Source organism: Hyperolius riggenbachi, chromosome 10 (genome assembly GCF_040937935.1).
Source record: "Hyperolius riggenbachi isolate aHypRig1 chromosome 10, aHypRig1.pri, whole genome shotgun sequence".
Lineage (NCBI taxonomy): Eukaryota > Metazoa > Chordata > Amphibia > Anura > Hyperoliidae > Hyperolius > Hyperolius riggenbachi.
In genome coordinates, this window is record NC_090655.1 from 34137455 (window position 1) to 34159895 (window position 22441).

At 43.6% G+C, this 22441-nt stretch overlaps 1 protein-coding gene across 2 annotated transcripts in view; it reads right to left on the minus strand.

The window, feature by feature from the left end:
• HERC4 (HECT and RLD domain containing E3 ubiquitin protein ligase 4) overlaps positions 1 to 22441 on the minus strand; it is a 123606-nt gene that overhangs the window by 60051 nt on the left and 41114 nt on the right. For both annotated transcript variants that reach the window (XM_068257375.1, XM_068257374.1), the window contains exons 4-11: positions 21930 to 22006; positions 18784 to 19005; positions 16835 to 16926; positions 13075 to 13205; positions 11745 to 11905; positions 11600 to 11676; positions 5399 to 5523; positions 1161 to 1220 (exon numbers count right to left, since the gene is read on the minus strand). In XM_068257375.1, coding sequence (XP_068113476.1) covers positions 1161 to 1220; positions 5399 to 5523; positions 11600 to 11676; positions 11745 to 11905; positions 13075 to 13205; positions 16835 to 16926; positions 18784 to 19005; positions 21930 to 22006 — 945 coding nt within the window. The remainder of the gene's footprint in view (positions 1 to 1160; positions 1221 to 5398; positions 5524 to 11599; positions 11677 to 11744; positions 11906 to 13074; positions 13206 to 16834; positions 16927 to 18783; positions 19006 to 21929; positions 22007 to 22441) is intronic.

A 22441-nucleotide genomic window follows, 5' to 3' on the forward strand; every position in this document is an offset into this window, starting at 1 on the left:
TAGTGATTTTAAAGAGGAACTGTAGTGAAAATAATTTTTTTACAATATTAATTTGTAAATTATTTAGGCAATCTTTGCACATTGTAAAATCTTGCCTCTGCCTCAAATACATTCTGAAATATATCACAGGTGGCAACTTCTTCAGTCTTGCCAGGTGATCTCGGCGGACTGTTTGATTACTGAGAGCTCCGAAGCCAGTACAAAATATAACTGGTCTCCCAGAATTCCGCATAGCTAACCTGCCTGAGCTAAACGCCACTGGGAGGGTGGGACTACATAACAACACACAGAAATATATACACTTAGCAAGTGTTTGATGCTGAAACCAGGAAAATTACTGTAAGATTGGGTATCCTGAATAATTGACTGTATTCTACTACATGTCACTACGGTGCCTCTTTAAAATGAAGGTGTTCACAGGGATTTTTTTCTCCACCAACCAGTGTTCAATTTCAAAAATGTTCATTGAAAGACTGGATAATCAACATTACACAAACATACAGTCAGATTGCTGAAGACAATGGCCTCACAGGGGCAGGGGTTGGGTAGGACAGTGCAGAGCAGAAGATTATTTTTACTTTATTAACAAATGAACAAAGCAGATGTGTGCTGGTTGGCAGGAGTATTATTACATTATTCTGGCAGTTATTCAGAACAGAAGGAGCTTTAGATGAACCTAGCCTATTGGTCTGACTCGTGTCAGACAAGATAGGTCAGACATTTCCATACCTCCCAACTTTTTGAGATGAGAAAAAGGGACACTTAAGACACACCCCTGCCACACCACTGGCCACGCCATCATCACGCCTCTAGTCACGCAAACCATAAAGATTTCATAAGAAAAATATGTTGTTTTATAATTCAAAACCACATTGGTCCTTTCTATCCTGGTTAATTTTACTTCATAGTAACATTTTAAAATTAGTATTATATCAATTTAAAGGTTGGGAATAAAGTTTAGAGTCAAACACATTTTTAGCAAATAAATATATATATTTACATAGAAAGGAGGGACAAAGTCCTGAAAGAGGGACAAATGAGGGTGAAAGAGGGACAGAGGGACAGGGCTCCCAAAAAGGGACTGTCCCTCTGAAAAAGGGACAGTTGGGAGCTATGCATTTCCACCAATCAGATTTATTTTACAAGTGCAGAGTACTTACCCGGTAGAAAGAAAGCTTCCATTCAGACATGCAGCCGATGAAAACACTCTGTCAACTTCACTGTCAAAATAAAATCAAACTGTAACCGTTTGAAAAGGAAGTAAATGTAAAGCAGTATCTAAATACGGTAAATTGCTCAACCCCAAAATCAGTATTTGTAAGTGAACCAGTCACACTGCAAATAAGTCCAAATTGAAAGAGAGATGGCGAGAGACTGAGTGGCCTCAAGGGGGCTTAAAGGGGTTCTGTGGAATGATAAAAAAAAAAAAAACAAACTGACACTTACCTGGGGCTTCCATCGGCCCTCTGTAGCTGTCATATCCCACGCCGTCCTCCTACGATTCTCCGTTCGCCACCGCCGGTCCCAGTGTAATTATTCTTGTAGCGTGACTGTGCGGCCGTGCATGTACTCATGCCCATCTCCAGCAGCTTACTGCGCAGGCGCAGTACGAGAAAAAACGTGCCTGCTCCGTAAGCTCCCAGCTAGACGCGAGCAGAAGTGCGCATTATTCATCTTGTTAGACGAACAATTGATCGATGCTGGCGGAAACGGAGGATCGTAGGAGGACGGCACGGGACATGACAGATACAGAGGGCCGATAGAAGCCCCAGGTACTGTAAGCGTCAGTTTATTTTTTTATCATTCCGCAGAACCCCAGGTAAGTATGGTACCTGAGATGTCTTTAATCTCAGGTACACTTAAAATATTTTTTTTCATTCACTTCTGTATATAATCAAGAGACCTACATTCACTAAGCATCACTCAGTTTCCAAGCATAGATTTCTGAAGATGTTAAAAAAAATCCTTTAAATTACAACTAAAGTGAGAAGAATATGGAGGCTGCCATATTTATTTCCTTTTAAACCATACCAGTCGCCCGGCAGCCCTGCTGATCTATATTGCTGCAGCAGTGCCTGAACAACACAGAAACAAGCAGCTTATCTTATCAGATCTGACAATAATGTCTGCTGCATGCTTGTTCAGGGGCTATGGCTAAACGTATGAGAGGCAGAGAATCAGCAGGATAGCCAGGCAACTGGTATTAAATATGTCAGCCTCCATATCTCTCTCACTTCAGTTGTCCTTTAAAGAAACTCTGAAGTCTTGTAAATATCATGTTTTTCATTAAAACATGTGTTTAACATCTTTGCCCTACCTAAACCGCCGCATCCCCGCCGCTGTAATCTAACGAAATCCCCCCAAACTCCCCGGGGTGCAATCCGGGCAGCGCTTCCGTGAGAGACAGAGCTATGAGCCGCAGCTCTGCCTCTCACCCCGGATCGCCGCCTCTCCCTGCCCCTCTTAGTCTTCCTTCACTGAGAGGGGCGGGGGAGAGGTGGAGATCCTCCGCTGATTGACGGGTAAGGAGGCAGAGCTGCGGCTCATAGCTCTGCCTCCAACAGAAGCAAAATCCACAACCAAGAAAGTTGTGGATTTTGCGGGGGAGAGGGAGGGCGAGGTAGGGGGATTTAGATAGATTTCAGCGGCGGGTAGGGCAAAGATGTTAAACACATTTTTTAATTAAAAACATGATTTTTAGGAGACTTCAGTGTCTCTTTAAGATTCCGGTTCATGTTGGTATAACTGCATGCTTAATTACTGCCAAAGATCAACTGTACAAATGTGTTACAAATCTGCCACTCTACGTCTGTTTCTTGAAACCTTCACCAGCCCAGGCTGATTCTCTGCCTGTCACACAAGGCAAGGTGGGTCCAGATATTCAGACAGTTGACACCTAGTTCCTACGCCACTATCTGCATGTCTCAGCAGAAACTGAGATGGATTGGACCAGGGTAAATTTTTAGTCATCAACGATCACATTTTGGGGAGCCTTTGCTTAGATGAGCTTCAGTTTTTTGTACTTCACTGAGAAAAGTGGAACCAAACATGGATGTTGTACAGTCGGAGACGCTTTTCTACTGACCACACTATTAAATTGTGGTTTCCATAATCATTCTGTCACTTTGAACCAGTGTGTCCATTGTCCTATTACCTCTCTCGACAAGGCGTTTCTGCCTGCAGAACTCCTGCTCGCTGGATATTCTCCACACCATTCTGAGTAAACTCTAGAATAGTGCTTCTTAAACTGATGTTCGATCAAACCCCGGGGGTTCAGTGAGTCAGTCTCAGGGGTTTGACGCAGGTGGGTGGGTGTGTGTGTTCAGTTATTTTTTTATTGAGTTATGTATTTGTGACATTCATGTTTTATTGGTTAAGGTCATTGAACACCGTGATTTTATGTGCAACTGATACTTATCGATTTTAAATTTGAAAAAAAATACAAAAATTTGTTTCTCCAACTACAAAGGTTTCGGTGAATGCACGTATGAAACTTTTTGGGGGGTTCTGTGCCGTCAACAACCACTGCTCTATAAACTGTGGTGTATGAGAATCCCAGGAGATCAGCAGTTATAGAAATACTCAAACCAGTTCAACTGGCACCAAACTATTATGCCCCACCCAGAATAACAGAGAGCACATTTTTCTTTATTCTGTTTTCCAATGTTTAACTGAAGCTCCTTGTGATGTATGATATGTAAAATGTGATGTATATGTAATAACCGTATGTTTTGCTTAATGTATTTTGTTCCTGCTTTGTTTGTTTGCTGTGATTGGACCCTGCATTGATTGTGTAAGGGCTGGTTCAGACGGGCGTTTTTGTGGCGTTTAACGCAGCGTTTCAGACGCAGCGTTTTTTGGGATCTACTGCCATCCCATGCAAGTGAATGGGAGCGTTTAGAGCTGGCTTTTGCAGGCTTTCATGAAAGCCTGGCAGTAGATCCCAGCGTTGCGTCTAGTCTCAAAAGCAACATGCTGCTTTCAGAGGCAGTAAACGCGAGGAAACAATAGCAGAGACCAGAACTGCTAGCCTTGAACGCTTTTCAAAAGCTTTCAAAAGCTAGCTTTTAAACGCTGGCGTTTGAACGCAATGCCAAGCAAAAGCTCAGCAGACGCCCGTGTGAACCAGCCCTTACTGGAGTCGGGTGGGGAATATACCATTGTTCTGTTGTGTGTTAGCAGACTGGCCTTGTCCTTATCACCTGATAAGATTTGAGGTCTGTTTGTTGACAAGCTGATATATACTGTCTGGGGGAGAGAGAGCCAGTCTTGGTGTGAGACAGCTAGGTGAAAGCTGTATGCTACGTTATGGATGGAAGTTCACTTTTGTATTGATCGCAATAAAGCGACTATCATTGGATTCCATGTCTGCTCACTGTTTATGGACAGCCCTCATGTCATATCATGACACTCCTGAACTGTGTCGGTATGATTTTCTGTGCTGCAAGACAGGTGACTGGCTGATCAAATAACCCCAGGAATAAACAGGCATAGAGGTTCATTTATTAAAAGTGCATGGTGTTTATCATGGCATTAGTCACACACCACTATAGTTGTGTTGTTTTGTGAAGACCAAGACTCTTCCAAGCAGAGGGGAATTACTGCCTCTAAACACTGACAGAATGCATGCATTTTCTGCAGACCCAATGCTGCTAGCAGTGAGAAGATAGCATCTCACACTGCGTGTGTACAGGTCTTATGGCAACATAGCCAATCAGAGAAACTGCAAATATACTGTACTGAAACTACATCCTTGGATGGTAGTATAATACTTGTATAAAAATGTATACAGTCACTGCTTTAAGTCTGGATGGTTTAAAGTGGACCTGAACTTTTGCACAGGACATAAGGAACACAGAGCAATGCACCCTGTATGTATTTAGAGAGTTTAGTCTGTCTAATTCCCCCTCATTTGTATCTAGTCAAAAGTTGTAATTTGTTCTCTCCGTGTCACCTTACTGCCACAGCAGATAAGCTTATTTGAAAGCACAGGTTGTAAACAATAGGTCTGCTTCCATGAAAGCAGGAAGTAGAAACAGTGCAGATATATTGCAGGATTTGTATCAGCTGTAACAAAGTAACGTTTTTCTTTAGAGGTTATTATGCTGTGATGTATCTTTTAGAGCAGAGGGGAAGTTGTGAGTTCAGGTACGCTTTAAGTCTGGGGTGAAGGCAATATGAACTGTCCATCTTGGGCAGAGCTGGTAACTATTATATGGTCTTGGGACAAAGAGGGGATGGATTTCCCTGGGCTTCTGAGGCACACGGAGTCGACTGATCATCAAAACCTTTCCACTAAGTAGCACATTGTAAAGACACATTACATTTACAGCAATGGAACCATGACGCAAGTCACCAAAAGTCATGCACTGTGATGTCAATAGACAAATAATCTTACTCCACAATGTCTGGCGGTAGTCTTGCAGATGAGAAGCTTGTCCACCTCTGAATAAGCTCTTCATTTATGGTCCATATTCGTCTGGAATGGTTACATATTCTGAAGTCATCGGGAGGGAGGCAGTTCTAGAAATGAGAAACTTCACAATTTAAAAAAGGATGTACAGCATTAATTATTAAAGTGAATGGGAACCGCATTTAAAAATAAGAGATAGATACTTACCCAAGGAGAGGGAAGGCTCTGGGTCCTATAGAGCCTTCCGGCTCCTCTCCTGGTCCCCTCGTTCCAGTGCTGGCTCGCCCGGTAGCAGTGTTTGACTAAACTAGTCAAATACTGCTTTACCCGGCCGAAGGAGGCTTCAGGAGTCTTCAGGGAGCCCGAGTGCTCCTGAAGAAGGGCGGCCCAGTACTGTGCCTGCACAAGCACGCTCTCTTGCACGCTCACGCCTGTGCAGTATGGAGCCGCACGTCTTTGGGAGGACACGGCTCCCGAAGACTTCCAAATATCCTTTCGGCGGGGGATTGAAACGGGGGGGGGGGGGGGAGCCAGCACAGGATAGAGAGCACAGAGAGAGGAGACGGAAGGCTCTATACGATCCAGAGCCTTCCCTCTCCTTAGGTAAGTATTTGCTCCATTTTTTTTTAAAATGCGGTTGTACTGTACATGCATTACATTTCCTATGGTCAAAACTCAAAACAATCATGTTGGCTGAAAATCTAGGCTGTGCCCAGTGTCGTTGGGCTTTCCATCAGCAAGCCAGTGGGAGAGGACAGTCTTGCCTAACTACTAATCCCCCTTCTTTCTTCTCCATAGAGCAAAATATGCAGCCAGGATTTGAACAACGTGTCTATACAGTAATAATTCCTTTCATTGTTTTAGGTAACAATTTTTTACCGCATGAATGCAACTTTAAGGGTACCTGAACTGACATGTGACATGAGATAAAAGTGTATGTACAGTGCCACGTATATGTATAACTAGTCTGTGTTCTTTTTTTTTTTCCTTTTCTTTACTGTAAGGTTTAGGAATGTAGGTGCACAAAATACATTTTCTCTCTTGTACTATAGTATAACTTTATTGAGGGTTATTGAGGGTATGAAATTACCATTGGACCTGATGAAGGACACAGCCCGTAACATGTAGTGTGCAGAAATGCATTAAAATTGAACGCACTACAAAGGCATCCTGGGTGGATATTAGTATGGGAATCAGACTCCGGGCATTTAATAGTGACCCAATTTCTTATTGCGGTGCCCTTGGCAGCACGGCGGACCCCCCCTGTGTCGCTTCCCCACCTAGGGGAGACCCATCCTCTTTCTTTTCTTTTTTTTTCCCTTTCCCCTTTTCTTATTAGAATTAGAAACGTTCTCTGGGCAAAGGCAACTACCACGACCTTTAGGGATGATATCATGCTAGGTAGGTGTGTTGGAATTGTTTAGTAGGAATGGGGATAGTTTACGAATGGCCAGCTTAGGTTTCAATTTCTGTGCTGGATTTCATGCTGGAATATAACGTGTTTATGCTGCCCTGTTTTTGGTAATGTGAAATAATGTCTTATTTTAAGATTACCCAGCAAAATGTCTATGTAAAACTTTTTGGGATAAATCATCTATTAAAAAAAAAATTGAACGCAACTTTGAGCCAGTTATGTGCCTCCTATTACTTGAATTACAGCAAAACTCTCACTAATAATTACATTACCTGAGCTTCTTCCAGCCCCCCCCCCCCCTTTTGTTTTTCAGGTCCCTCTGTGTCCTTTGAGACCCCTCCGTTGTCCCCGACCGAAAGATCTCCAACAAGTTCTAGTTGTGGGCACACGCACATACATACTCCCATTCGTGCACCTCCTCGATCAAGCTTCAATTCCCGGGAGCGTTCTACGCATGGCTTGTAAAAGAAATGTACCATGCATGCACAGAATGCTCCGCTGATGAGAAAGCAATCTTCTAGGAATGTGGACGGGACGACACATGCGTAGTAGCCCATAACTAGAACTTTTGTTTTTGAGATGTTTCTGAGGAAGACAGCAGTTCAACACAGGGGACTCGGAGGACACTGACGAACCTGAAAAACTACAAGGGAACTGGAAGACGCCCCAGTTAAAGAGTCTGAAGCCTTTCAAATTACCTCTTTTTATGATGCAGGCTTCTTCATCAATATAACTCAAGCTGATTCACCGCGGGGATGTGGCAGAACGAGGGCTTTATACCCCCAAAATCCCCAGGGCAAGATTTGGGGCTCCTTCCGGGTAGAGGCAGAGCTTTGGGCAGTAGCGTCAATCTGCGCTGATCGGCACAGATTGATTAGGCTGTGCATGGGCAATAGAACGTTACTGGCTGAGTCAGCCAGATTACAGAAGGGGCAAAGCGGCTGAAGGGAGAACGGAATGATAGGGGGAGACCAGGATGACAAGAGGGGGCTGAAAGAAGCCCCAGGTAAGATAAACTGGGGACCTCAGTGTCACTTCAGGTTGCCTTTAAAGTGTACCACACCAAAATGTCATTTTACTGAGTTTAGAAACCATTTATCCTTTGAACCCTGTGTCCGCCTGCCTCTTCCGGATTCAAGCCCCACGTGGTGGCCATAGCATTGCATGCGGGGCGCATGTGTGATGTCATGCGCGCTTCGGGTGCAGTGCACTGGAAAAAGCATGGGGGGGCTTTGTTATTAAACGCTAAATTTAGCGAGAAGTTACGCGTAGCATCATGCTAAACTCATTTAGCACGATGCTGCAACATACCTAAAACATGAAGGGTTCTAAATAGTTTCTGAACCAGGGCTATGGAGTCGGTACAAAAATCCACCGACTCCTCAGTTTAGGATTCCACAAACTCCGACTCCTCGACTCCGACTCCTCTAATTTGCATATTACAATTTTGTTGATTAACAGTATGTAACATGAAATTCGTCTCTTAACTGCCAACGCTTAGGAATTTTACAAGACAACTGAAGTGAGAAGGATATGGAGACTGCCATATGTATTCCCTTTAGTCATAGACTAAAACTAGTCCTTGGTAAGAGTACTTGTAAAAGGTGCAAACTGGAACAAAGAACATCTATCAGACCCTAGGCAATGTAAGTGTGGGTACATGTAAGAGTGCTATGCAGGTACTCTGCAGGAGAATGAGGAGATTCTTCCTCTATTACACATTCTTCATGCACAATCTGAACCAGGTTTATGGGTAATAGACAACACCTCTGTGTTCAATGTGCACAACATTCTCAGTGGATTCCCTGCAGCTCTGTGGGGAGTGCATATGTAGAGTATAGTACTACTGTGTAACAAAGTACACCTGAGACAGATGAAATTAAAGTTTTATACATACCTGGGGCTTCCTCCAGCCCCCTTCAGGATAATCAGTCCCTCGCTGTCCTCCTCTGCCACCTGGATCTACTGCTATGAGTCCAGGTACTTGAGCCAGTCGGGCGTAGTGCGCATGCACACACTCCGCCGCCAGGAGCATACTACACCTGTGCAGCACTATTGCGCAGGTGCAGAATGTTCCTGGCTGTGGGAGCGGCATGCGGCCGGACAGCGCTGACTGGCTGAATTACCAGGACTCATAGCAGAAGATCCAGGTGGTGGAGGTGGACAGCAAGGGACTGATTAGCATGAAGGGGGCTGGAAGAAGCCCCAGGTATGTAGAAAACTTTTCTTTTCATCCTTCTTGGGTACCATTTAATTCGCAGTCGTCAAACCAAATTTTAACAACATATCAAATTATTTGATTTCACAAGCAAATAGTGCGTACATTTGCATAAATCAAAATCAACGCAGAATTATTTCCATCTCATTGACCATCTCTATTAGTGACCAGTGTTGCTCGGATACCCCTTAATCACGGATCCGAATGCGGCCGTTTTTATTGGTGCCCGCATCCGGATCATCCGTGATCGCTTCCCGTATTTTTTTATGCGTAACCGGCACGACCCGTATTTTCTCAGTCTTCACACGGCTAAAAAACAAGGCCGTGATCCGGATAGTTTATGCGTACCTATATGCCCGTATGCGTAAAAATGTACGGGTTTGCATTGGTCACGATGCCGCTGTCAATGCGTAACTACTACATGCGTCACGTAATGTGTGTATTGCTCGGTATTCCATTCCCGAATGCGCATGAGCATGCGTAAATGTCACTCGTACACGTAAAACTGTACGTGTACGTAATGTATGCGTGCTGGCCATGCGTGAAACTTTCTGGAACTTTTCAGTGAAGCAAGGAAGTACCCCAGGACTGACTGCTGTCTGTGCTGTGCTGGACGGAATGGCTCCCAAATTGCCCCCAGAGCTCAAAAGAATGCTGATTGTGGTAAGTAATTGATATTAACCAAATGCATATTGCAGAGTATTAGTGATATTGTGTGCTGCAGTTATATTGTTATGGTACTGTTTTGGGGAGTGCCAGGGGGGAGAGGAGGAGATTTCTGTGAGGTAAGTAAATGCTTTTTATTTCCAGGTGACATGTTTGCCCGCAATGCGTTTATTTTCTGCTGACATGTTTGCCCGCAATGCGTTTATTTTGTACTGACATGTTTGCCCGCAATGCCACTCCCTCTCTTCTTGGGTCGTCCTTGTGCCCTTCCAGACATTCTTTGTTATAACTGACAGTCAGTCAGTAATCACTGGCCAGTGGCTACTGGCTAGTTAATACAGTACACTAGTATATATACAGCAGCACAGAAACCTGCGTGCAGTGCCAGCCTGCACAGTAGCACAACAGCAGACACTAGCAGCACAGTACACTCTGAACTACACTCACTAACTGACAGTATAATCACTCTCTAGCTAATACAGTACAGTAGTAATATAGTCTGACTGCAGCACAGAAATCGGTTTGCAGTGCCTGCCTGCACAGTAGCACAACAGCAGACAGTGACAATAGCAGCACAGACAGTACACTCTGAACTACTGTACACTCACTAACTGGCAGTATAATCACTGGCTAGCTAATACAGTACAGTACAGAAACCTGTGTGTAGTGCCTGCCAGCACAGCAGCAGACACTAGCAGCACAGTACACTCTGAACTACACTAACTAACTGACAGTATAATCATTGGCTAGCTAAATGCAAGTAATATCAGTAGTATGAGATCACTGAAATGAGCAAAAACGCTGGGTTTTTACACCAAAATGCCCTTGCTTTGTGTCAGAATGGCCTGGAGATACTCTCTCAGACCACAGTCTCTAGCAAGGACGGAGTTTCTGATAATGGCCGCTGGTTATATACAGGAGGGGAGGGCATAGCCTCCCCTCCTGTGATTGGTTGCTCTTGCCTGCGTCAGGGGCCTCTGATTGGCCCAGTGACATCTTTTGAAAAAAACGCGATCACGGCCGTGATTACGGGCCGTGACCCGTATTTTTTTTACGCATGCCGTGATCCGGATTTGACGCGATGCCGTCCAGATCACGGCCTTCGTGTTGCGTAAAAATGGCCGTGAATCACGCGTACCCATGATCACAACCATCCGTGATAGCACCACTGTTAGTGACACGGCTACACATCAGGCTTTATACTAACAGCATAGATGTTATTTAATATATATAAGAGATTCCTGTGTACACATCATATATACAGTCACAATCAGATATGTATATCTGACTTTAAAAATACGGGGACTGCTTTACTGAAGCAGCACAAGTAACTCATTTTGATTGGTTTATTTCATTTCTGTGGACTAAGCACAGCTATTACTGTATGTATAGAACATTTTATCATATTTTCTATTTTAATTACAGTTTAAATTCATTAGGAGTCGGTGCATCTTTTCCCGACTCCGACTCCAGGCAACCAAAATTGCCCCGACTCCGACTCCACAGCCCTGTTCTGAACTATCCCATAGTGCAAAAGTACTTTACACATACTGCAGCAGTGAAAAGCTATATTATGACAGCCTGGTGAAGCTATGCTACCTTACAGATCTCACATCAGTCCAGCATGCATGCAATGTGGACTGGCATGCTCTGCATTATCATGCCTGGCCCATCCATAGATTTCCCAGGTGTTCTACCTATTGCTTTTACCACATTGTGCCCCACTGACCTCATTTCAGGGACCTGGGAATTCTGCAGAAGATGGTACTGAAGTTCAGTTACAAAAAGCTACAAAAATCAAATGCCTACATACAAGTCTCAAAATAGTGATGTCCTGTTTTTTTTTTGCTAAGTAATCAAACAAGAAAGCAGTAGACTTTTATTTTACCTGTATGGAAAAATAATGTGCAAAACTTTGGTCTCCACCGGAGAATATCTTCTTCACACAGTAATACCCCTCCACATCTAGGAGAGTAAACAAAGCAATAAGTGTGGGAAAACTAAGGAAAAGAAACATCTAATGCTGAACTTACTGTCACTCAGTTTGGTGTAATCACTGCAGGATATCCAGTTCCCCTTCACAGTGAACGGGCTTTTTCTGTTACAAGGAGATCCGGTCCCTAATTGTCCGTTGCCACCTAGTCCAAAGGAGTAAATACGGCCGCTGGAAGGAACAAAGGCCAACGTGTGCTGCCTTAAGGGAGAGAGACAAAAGAGGGCACCTTTACAATAAACAACACAGAACATCGGTCATAATAAAGATATACTCAATAACTTATTTTTAAAGCACACCAACTCTTGCACAGGACAGAAGGAAAAAAGAGAAATGCACCCTCTGTGTATTTAGAGAGGTTAGCTTGTCTAATTCCCCCTCATCTGTGACTAATCACAACTGTAATTTGATCTCTCAGCTGTGTCAGTTCAGGAATCTCGGCAGTCCTTGGCAGAGCAGCTAATTAGTAAACACAGGATGCTAGCCCTATGTCTGCTTCCATGAAAGCAGGAAGAAGACACACTGCAGATTTATTGCAGGATTTGTACCAGCTGTAACAAAGAAATGTTTTTCTTTACAGGTTATTATGCTGTTGCGTATCTTTTAGAGCAGAGAGGAAATTCTGGGTTCAGGTCTGTTTTGATTCAAGTTTTTATTGGTCAAAGATAAACTACAAGAACAAGTAAATGGCCTCCAGGTCATCTTCCATACCATATAGCTAATGATTGCCATTTAAAATCAGAACATGCTGAGCAGAAAAAGTAATGTCTTCCGGAAATGTGTGACATGCAATACTGCACTGGTCTGGGACTTTGAGCTTGAGCTGCAGCTCTGCTTCCAAGCGTGTCAATCTGCTGGCAGATCTCTGCCCCTCCCGGGCCCTCTCAGTGAAGGAAGACAGAGGGGCGGGGAGAGGCGGCGATCAGCGGGGATTGATGCGCGAAGAGGCAGAGCTACAGCCCTAAGCTCTGCCTCAAGCAGGAAGCGCTCCCCGGACACAGCACAGGGGATTTAGGGGGTATAAACCCCTTGTTCTGCCGCTGGGATTCAGCGCTCTAGCACTAGCTATAGAAGTTAAAAACGTGGATTTAGACTCACTTCAGAGTCTCTTTAAGTTAGAGTACTGGCAAGTCTAGAAGCTCCTGAATTGCACAAATATAAATTTAGATAAAAATGCAAACATACTTCAGAATCACCAGTAGCAGATGGGAAGTTACTCCGTGTACAGGCTTACTTTCAAACCTATCTATAGTAAGTAAACTTCCTCTTTTGTTGGTGAACTTGCTAATACAAAGTTGTTTTCATCACATTTTATAGAGCATATAATAGAGAACACAGAAAATAATACAAAACATCTGCAAAACCATTACCTGCCACATGCGATCTGTGTCACAATACTGCCCATGAGCTCAAACACTTTCCTGGGGTTGATTTCATGATTTGTAGAGTTGTGGCCAAGCTGTCCATATCCTCCAGCTCCAAAGGTAAACACACCACCTTCCTGGAAACAGGGATTACAAGTGCTGCTTAGCTTTTCATGTAACATTTAGCACAGCATTAAAAAGGCAACTATGAGGTTAGAAGTCAAAATCCCACAAAGGGCACTGCTTACATATTGGAGTGTATATTCTCACCGTATTTGTGTGCGTTTCCTTTGTACGTCTCAGTTTGTTACCATTGGTAAGAGATCTTGCACATCTCACAAAGGACACTGCTTACATGGAGTTTGTATATTCTAACCATATTTCTGTGCATTTCCTCTGTATGTCTCAATTCACTATAATTGGTTAGAGCTCTAGGATCAGATCTGTTTTCTGAAGAAGTCACATGACTTTGCTGGCTTCTTAAAAACGGGCTGTAGGTCTTTTTTTAAGGCCTTCCGAGGCCAAAAAAAAAAAAGTAAAATACCTGCATCATATTTTAAGGCACGGAGGACGCCGCTCAATAGCCCCCCGGGCCGGCTCACGGCCCGGGCTCTCCTGCCTCTACAAACATGGCCGCATGAGCTGGTCACGGCTGTGCAGTCCGCATAGCCGCGAGTGCGGCTGCGCAGCTCTAGGGCCAACCCCCCCCCCCCCTAGAGCTGCGCACTCGCGGCTATGTGGACTGTGCAGCCGCGGCCAGCTCATGCGGCCATGTTTGTAGAGGCAGGAGATCCCGACCCGGGTCGTGAGGCCGTGAGCCGGCCCGGGGGGCTAATGAGCGGGGGGACCTGGCGGAACGGCACGGAGGGTGCGGACGGCGTCCTCCGTGACATAAAATATGATGCAGGTATTTTTTTTTTGTTTTGTTTTTGGCCTCGGAAGTCCTTTACCGCCGCCCCCAGTCACTGCACATGTGCGCACACCCGCCGCGCGCAACTGCCCGCCCACCTCGCTTCCTGGTCTCTCCAGCAGCCCGTTACTGCGCACATGCGCAGTAAAACAGTACCAGGGACGCTGCAAAACTGTTAGACGCAGCGACACTTGGACTTTATTGCATAGGATGTGAGCATATGGGTTAACCCAAAAACATATCACTTTGGTGCAGTTAGTCAGAGTACTCAGCAACTGCAAAAACTAACAAAGAATACCTGTTTTCATGAAGTAGTAGTTAAACTCTAGTTCACCCGGCCAGATTTTTAATTGTCGGTAAAGGTAAATGGAGACTATTACTCATACAATCTTTATAGTTGATGCATCTGCTCCAATGAAATCCCCTTGGGAAATGTGACCCAGAGATAATTAAAAACCTCAGAGCTGATGACAGAATAGGGGTTCCCAAGTTAGTGAAAAGCTCTCACTCTACAGCGCCTCATTGCACTTTCGAGAGATTATCTCTTTTGGACAGCACTGGAGCTCAGCATATTCATGTCATTTTGAGAACATGCAGTAGGTGCAGTGTTGGCAACAAAGAGGTAACCTCTCAGTAGTAACAGAAAGATGTGGGGAGGATCAGGTGATCTGTGCTTCTAGGAAGAGACTGGGTGCTGTCCCCTCCCAGCTTCTGATTACTTCATGTGGGTGATGATGGAATGGGGGAGGAGTATGGACAGCTTTCTGTCCAGTAAATTTCACCAGGAAGAGAAACTACAGGAGCCAGCCAGCCGAGTGCTTTCAATATATTTAGTGCAAACAGTACAGGTATTCAACGTACAAAATATTGTGCAATGCCAATTACTGCAAAAATACCATCAAATTATATAAAATGCATGACCCAAAAATGCATGGCTGAAAAAAAAGCAGACCCAAACTCTTGAACAGCACACAATGAAAAGTCTTTATTCAACATATAGTTGCTAATGAAGTTCACTGCACTGTGCTCTGTGTTTGTTTAGCTAGATCAAAGGGTCCAATTAGCTCATATCAGAGCCGTGAATCAGAGCAATGGCTCTCTGCCTATACAAAAATTGATGCTTAACCCTTTCAGTGCTCCCAGGAAAGTGACACCAAGTAAATCTTCAGGTTTATTTTTTTTTTTAAGATTTCCATAAATTATACAGTAATGAAGAATTGTTTTCAAGGTTATCATGCTGTGTCTAATCTTATAGAGCAGAGAGAAGGTTCTGAGTTTAAATCCACTTTAAAGGTCCACAATCACGAAAATTGAATATGCATGTAAACACATACAAATAAGTAGTACATTTCGTTCAGAGTAAAATGAGACACAAATTACTTTTCTCCTGTGTTGCTGTCACTAACAGTAGGTAGTAGAAATCTGACAGAAGCGACAGGTTTTGGAGTAGCCCATGTCTTTATGGGAGATTCTAAGGGTTTTCTTTATTTTCAAAAAGCACTTTGTGAATGGCAGTTGCTCCATCCAACTGCCAAATAAGTGTGCAGCAATCGGAGAGGCTGCCCAGCATCTTTATATAAATTCTTTTCAGGGAGTTTCTGTATAAGAATAAAGGCCATGCTGAGAATTCCCTAAGGAGAGATGGACTAGTCAAAAACCTGCCAGCACTTACCTACTGTGACAGCAACATAGGAGAAAAGTAATGTATGGCTCATTTTAATCCAAAAGAAACATACTTCTTATTTGTATGTGTTTACATATATTTGAAATTTTACAATTCTTCTCGATAGCGGTCCTTTAACCCCTTAACGACAAACTGACTTATGAAAACGTCCTGCTAGAGCCTCTTAATAGCTCCAGGACGTTTTTACAAGTCAAACAGTGCTGCTGCCGCTGTGCGCGTGCACGCCTCCGCATGTGCACTGAGCGTTCCCGTGCGTGCATTCCCATGCACGTGAAAATAGTCAAATAAAAACCCATCAAAGAAAAAAATACACCTTCATTTCCAAATACTAGATTGTCACCATACTTTGTACTAGGGACATAAATAAAATGTTGTGATAGCCAGAACAAATAGGCAGATAAAATGCGTGGGTTTTATGTAAAGTAGCAGTGTTTATATTAAAACTATAGGGGATGAAATTGGAGAAATAGTGTATTTTTTAATTTTTTCCTTGTTTTTCCCTTTAAAATGCATAGAAAAAGTAATTACTGAAAACAAATATCAACCCCAAAAAGCCCAATTGGTGGTGAGAAAAAACAAGATATAGATTATTTCATTGTGATTAGTAGTGATTAAGCTATTGGAAAATGAAAGGGATGAGCACGGAAAGGTGAAAATTGCTCTTGTCCGTGCCTTTGGGGTGAATTGGTTAAGTATGAATCCTTGTTTTAACCAGAGATAAATAGTAGTGTGCAAAAAGTTAATTCTGAATGCAAGTCAGATTCTGAAGCTCTTAGCGAGTTATATGAAGCTGTAAGCTCTTTTGTGCCGTGTATACCTAACCTTCTATGGGGTTGTTGCACTAAGCTGCGGTAATATTGCTGAACGCAGACAGCGCAGGCTATATTACCGTTACTCCTGCCAGTGTATACCAAGAGTTGTGCTATTAGTGTGACCCACGGTACTTGAGTACCTCAAATGCTTCAATAGTAACACTTGTTAGTAACATGCTTTATGTGCATCAACCCGTGTGTTGTGTTTTTTTGTGATGGTCTCAGTTTTGTAATGTAGAACTCTTACTTGACATTGTCGGCTACACAATACTTTGGTGCTTTATGAATGATGATGATAACTGCTGCTCAATGTCTGCTAGTGTATATAAATGAATGAAATCAGCTGGTGGCAAAATATACCTTAGTAAGTGCAGCAGTGTGATCTTCTCCACAGGAGATATATACGATTTTCTGGGAGCGCAGTGACTTGAGAAGGCAAGGAGCATTTCTGTCTGCAAAAAGAATAGACCATTCAAACTGATGAAGAAGATTAGAATCTAAACTGAGAGGGGTGTGGATGTTTCCCTTTTAAACAATAGCAGTTGCTTGTCAGCCCTGCTGATCTATTTGGCTGCAGTAGTGGATGAATCACACACCTAAAACAAGCATGCAGCTAATCCAGTATGACTTTAGTCAGAGCACCTGATCTGCATGCTTGTTCAGGGGCTGTGACTAAAAGTATTAGAGATGCAGGATCAGCAGGAGAGTCAGGCAACTGGTATTATTTTAAAAGGAAAAATCCATATCCTTCTCAGTTTAGGTTCCCTTTAAAGAGAAGCCGTAGCCAAGAATTGAACTTCATCCCAATCAGTAGCTGATACCCCCTTTCCCATGAGAAATCTTTTCCTTTTCACAAATGGATCATCAAGGGGGGTCTTCATGGCTGATATCGTGATGAAACCCCTCCCACAATGTGATGTCATGGTTCTGACATCACACTGTGGGAACCTTGTTGCATTGTGGGAAATAACGGCTGTTTACAGCCGTTTCCAACTGCAAAAAAAGCAAGCAGCATCTCCTTCCACTGACATCTGCCAGCAGTAAAAATCTCACCATCTGATAAATGTCAGAATGTAAATCAGGGAGAGGAAAGATTTTTCAATGGGCAAACACAGACTAAATCATTTATACATAATTATGGTAGAAATGAAGCACTTTTTTTTTTTAAATTATATTATTTTCACTGGAGTTCCTGAACGGACATGTAACATGATGGGATGAACATATGTGTGTGTACTGAAGTAATAAATGTTAGCTGGTAACACAACCCAGAAGGACTTGTATACCTCTGGAAGGCCAAGCATGCATCCCAGACCACTGGTTTACAATACAGATATATCCATTTTTCAGTCATTTACTCTGACTTGTGTCCAGCTGTAGCAGGTCATTTGGCCTTTCCACATCAAGGCATGAAATTGAATAAGCCCTCTTTCACGTGGGTGGCTGAAGGGAGTAAGTGAAAGGTAGGTGTGTGTGTGTGTGTGTGTGTGTGTGTGTGTGTGTGTGTGTGTGTGTGTGTGTGTGTGTGTGTGTGTGTGTGTGTGTGTGTGTGTGTGTGTGTGTGTGTGTGTGTGTGTGTGTGTGTGTGTGTGTGTGTGTGTGTGTGTGTGTGTGTGTGTGTGTGTGTGTGTGTGTGTGTGTGTGTGTGTGTGTGTGTGTGTGTGTGTGTGTGTGTGTGTGTGTGTGTCTTGTGGGAGAAGTAATGCAAGGTCCCCAGGTAAGCTATGTGGAGGTTCTTGTATGGGGGGACAAAAGATAATTTTTCATAAAGACAAAAATGACATCAAATCTCTGAACAGATGCTGTAGTAGGCAAAAGGTTTGTGTTGAAATTCGGCAAAGCTGGTTCAAAACATCTGAATACTTCCGTCTACTGCTGTTTAGCATCAAACAAGCGGATAGAGTCAGAAGGCGTTCATTGGCTTGCGGGTCGTGTTGCCTTTCATGTGACACCAATACTTCCTCCTTCCAAACCAGAAAGAGGAAGTATTGGGAGTCATGTGAAGTGCAACGCGACTTTCTGGCCAGTGAGCTTCTCCTCACCCCGTCCACTCATTCAGTGCTAAACAGGGGCAGATAGGAGTATTCAGGTGATTCAAACCAGCTATGCTGAATTCAAACACCAACACTAGTAGGCAACCCCTTCCCTTCATTTGCAGTTTTTATACATCGCTGTATGTAATAAAGTGATTAGCATATCCCAGAAAAGAGGGTCACATCTTTTGTTGTACACGCACATAACTTCAACTCACATGATGTCAACACATACTGATTACACACATACAAAACATCTGGTGGACATTTTCTTACCAGTCTCATCATTTAGACCAAGCTGACCAAACTTGTTCTTTCCCCAGCCAAACACGGCGCCTGAAAGTGTCAGTGCAAAGCTGTGGGCTCCTCCAGCAGAAATCTGACGAAATGGGATCCCTGATAAAGACTTTAACGGTCGGGGTGTGGGTTCCATCTTTAGATCATGGCTTAGACCAAGCTGGCCATATCGGTTTTCTCCCCAAGAAAAGATCTCACTTTCTGTGGAGCAGAACAGATGATAAAAAAAATGTGTTTTATGGTATGCTATTAATCTTTGTCACAATCTTTTTACAGTAACACTGGGAAATATACTTTGGCTTCTATTGTTCTACCTACTTTGAGTGGGTCACATGGTTCCTCCCAATTGAATTGTTATACAAGGTTTTTTGTTAGTTATGGTGCTGCGCTCACTCTTTATATTCAGCAGCTGAGTCTAATAAATGGGTTTCCCAACCCCACAAGGCATATAAAAAGATATAAAAAAATAGACTGCGATAGAAAATTAATTTATTTATAGTGTAATGGAATACTCCTGTAGGATTGATAATCTCTGGTATTAATACTGTAGAGATAGGATAAAACTGAGTGGTATTCTTACATTAGGAACCCAAGAACATAATTAAAAACAAAAAATATATATATTTTTTTTTTTAATTTAAACATGGAAAATCGACTAAAAGTCCAGGAATTAGTGGCTTCCTTGGAGTGACTGAGTGTTAATCCTCAATCACTCTTGCTACTGGACTGAAGGTGTCTACATGACAATTAAATGTCCGTCTTCATAAAAGTTACTAATGCTGTAGAGATCATTCAATTAAAAGACCAAGGATCAACGTCCCCTTCAAAAAATTATTGATAAATGTCAAAAAAAAGGATAGTATTTAATGTCCATGCACCAGTGTCCTCATATCCTATTCAGAGGATCTCATATGAATAAGACTGCTGATTTAATGGGCAAAAGTCCCTGAATTGCTGCCCTAGATGCACATGGCTTTGTAAACATAGGATTTAATTCCTTTTTAAACATAGGATTTAAAGGAATTAAAAGGATTTCAGTCTCTAGATGTGCAAAGCTGGTAGAGACATACCCTAAAAGACTGGCAGCTGTAATTGCAGCAAAAGGTGGTTCTACAAAGTATTGACTCAGGGGGCTGAATAATTACGCACACCCCACTTTGCAGTTATTTATTTGTAAAAAAAAATGTTTGGAATGATGTATGATTGTCGTTCCTCTTCTCACATGTACACCACTTTGTATTGGTCTTTCATGTGGAATTCCAATAAAACTGATTCATGTTTGTGGCAGTAATATGACAAAACGTAGAAAACTTCAAGGGGGCTGAATACTTTTGCAAACCACTGTATGGCCTGGTGCACACCAGAGGAGTTTTTCTGAGCATTTTGAGTTTTTAAATCTGCTGCTAATGTTATCCTATGTGTCTGTGCACACTGGAGCAATGAGGTTTTGTAAAAAAAAACCCATAGCATTACATTTGGAAAGAGCTTTTGAAACCTCTAAAAGCTCTTCCCAATGTAATGCTATGGGGTTTTTACAAAACCTCATTGCTCCAGTGTGCACAGACACATAGGATAACATTAGCAGCAGATTTAAAAACTCAAAACGCTCAGAAAAACTCCTCTGGTGTGCACCAGGCCTATGTTGCTGTGTGGTAGCTCAGCCAATGACTTGGATAATAGACAGAGGTAGGTACAGATCGGATGCCCATGCCCTCATATAAGGGCATACTTAGGTTTGCCCACTCTACCACACAGGGTGCACTCTTTTGGTCTCGGAAGAAGCTAGGAAACCCTAGTGTTAAACGGTCATTAGGCAGTGCACACACAACCGGTGGCAGTTACTGAGTGTCAGCTCTTTCTCCATTGTTACTCTATCTAGGTAAGCAGCTGTTTTTGCTTCCAGGTTTCAACTCCGGTTTACTTTAATAGGTAGGTCTCAAAATTCATTTGGAGGTGGAACACAGTTTCCTCTGACTTGGGAAAAGTTCTTTACATATATGACCTAAGTCGAGAACACCATGTACTGATAACTGTACACAGATTTTCTGTCATTTGCCTGTACAAGAGGTGAAGGGGCATCACAACTCAAGCAACCCGGAAGTCTTAAATAACCGGCATGCCAGAGGGGGATAACCGTGACAGAACTTTTGGGTGTTTGCAGGGCATATTAGGACTTAAATTACTTATAGATCTTCTGGCCGACGTCCTCTACGCATCCTGCCGATGCCAGTGGCTTTCCGGTGTCCAAGCATGACTCCTGGTGTGTCAGCTGACCCAATGAGGGTCAGGTGAAACATCAAGAGTTGGATACACCTCAGAAAGTCGCTGGGAGAAGTGTAGAAGACGATGACTGGAGGTCTCTGTGAGCAGCGTGCAGGGAGGCGGGAGAGCAGCAGGGGGCGTGGCCATGAAGAGGCAGAACTGCCCAATGGCAGCTTTGGAAGGCCTGCAGGAATGCACCTAGTGCAGGCATGGGCAAACTTGGCCCTCCAGCTGTTAAGGTACTACAAGTCCCAGAATGCATTGCAGGAGTCTGACAGTCACACTCATGATTCATAAAGGCAAATGCATTGTGGGATATGTAGTTCCGTAACAGCTGGAGGGCCAAGTTTGCACATGCCTGCCCTAGTGGGTGTTTAAGCAGGGAATCCCTCTCCTCCCTTACCCTCAGGAATATCGACAATCGCTTGTCGCTAATTTCGGTGGGCTGTAGCGCGGCGGCGGTGTGGGGGGGGCAGAGAGTAGTGTGGGGAGGACACAGAGGCATGTCCTGCAGCAGGGAACCTGCTTCTGTGTCCCACCTGCCCCCCCCCCCCCCCCCCCCCCCGTTTCTGCCTCAAAGTATAGGAAAAACGCAAACCGCTCTGAAAAACGGCAGATCAGAGCGGTTTTCCTGGCGTTTTTGTTACAGTAGCTGTTCAGTAACAGCTTTACTGTAACAATATATGAAATCTGCTGCACTGAAATGCGCAGCAGCAATCCGCAAAACGCCTCATAAAAATTTTAAAAAAGCGCTTCAAAATCTGCTAGCATTTTGTGGATCTGCTAGCGGGTTTTGGTGTGCACCGGCCTAACACAAGAGGAGGCATTCAGGGGGCCCCATAAAAGGCCATGTAATTTATTACCTTTGGAGAGAGCCAACGAATGATGGTAACCGCAGGCCACCTGCACAATCTGCACTTCAGACAAACCCTTTATATTTCTAAAAGAAAAGAAAATATGCATTCAGAAATGGGTACATAGGAGCTACGGCAGGGTCACAACAATCTGGTACTACAGTAAGACCTCCAGTCTCCGGCACAGGCAGGGACTGCGTCGTGCCGGATGCGCGTGCTTGCCGGTTTCTTCAGAAGTCAAACATCCAGCTCTAAAAAAACACTAACCTCCCCCCTTGCAGATCTGTGTGCAGCAGAAGCGACTCACCGAACATCCGGGCGCCATTACTATCGATTTATAAAGCACCAACATATTTTGTGGCGCTCTACTCTTCCTGCAGCTCCCAGCGGCTTTCCTGCGTACTGCTCCCAAAATGTGCATGTGCAGGTCAGGTGACAACCGGGACCCGTACAGGGAAAGTGTACAAAGTGGCCCCCGGAGGTTTTGTAAGTCGCTTCTGCTGCGGAGAGATCACAAAAGG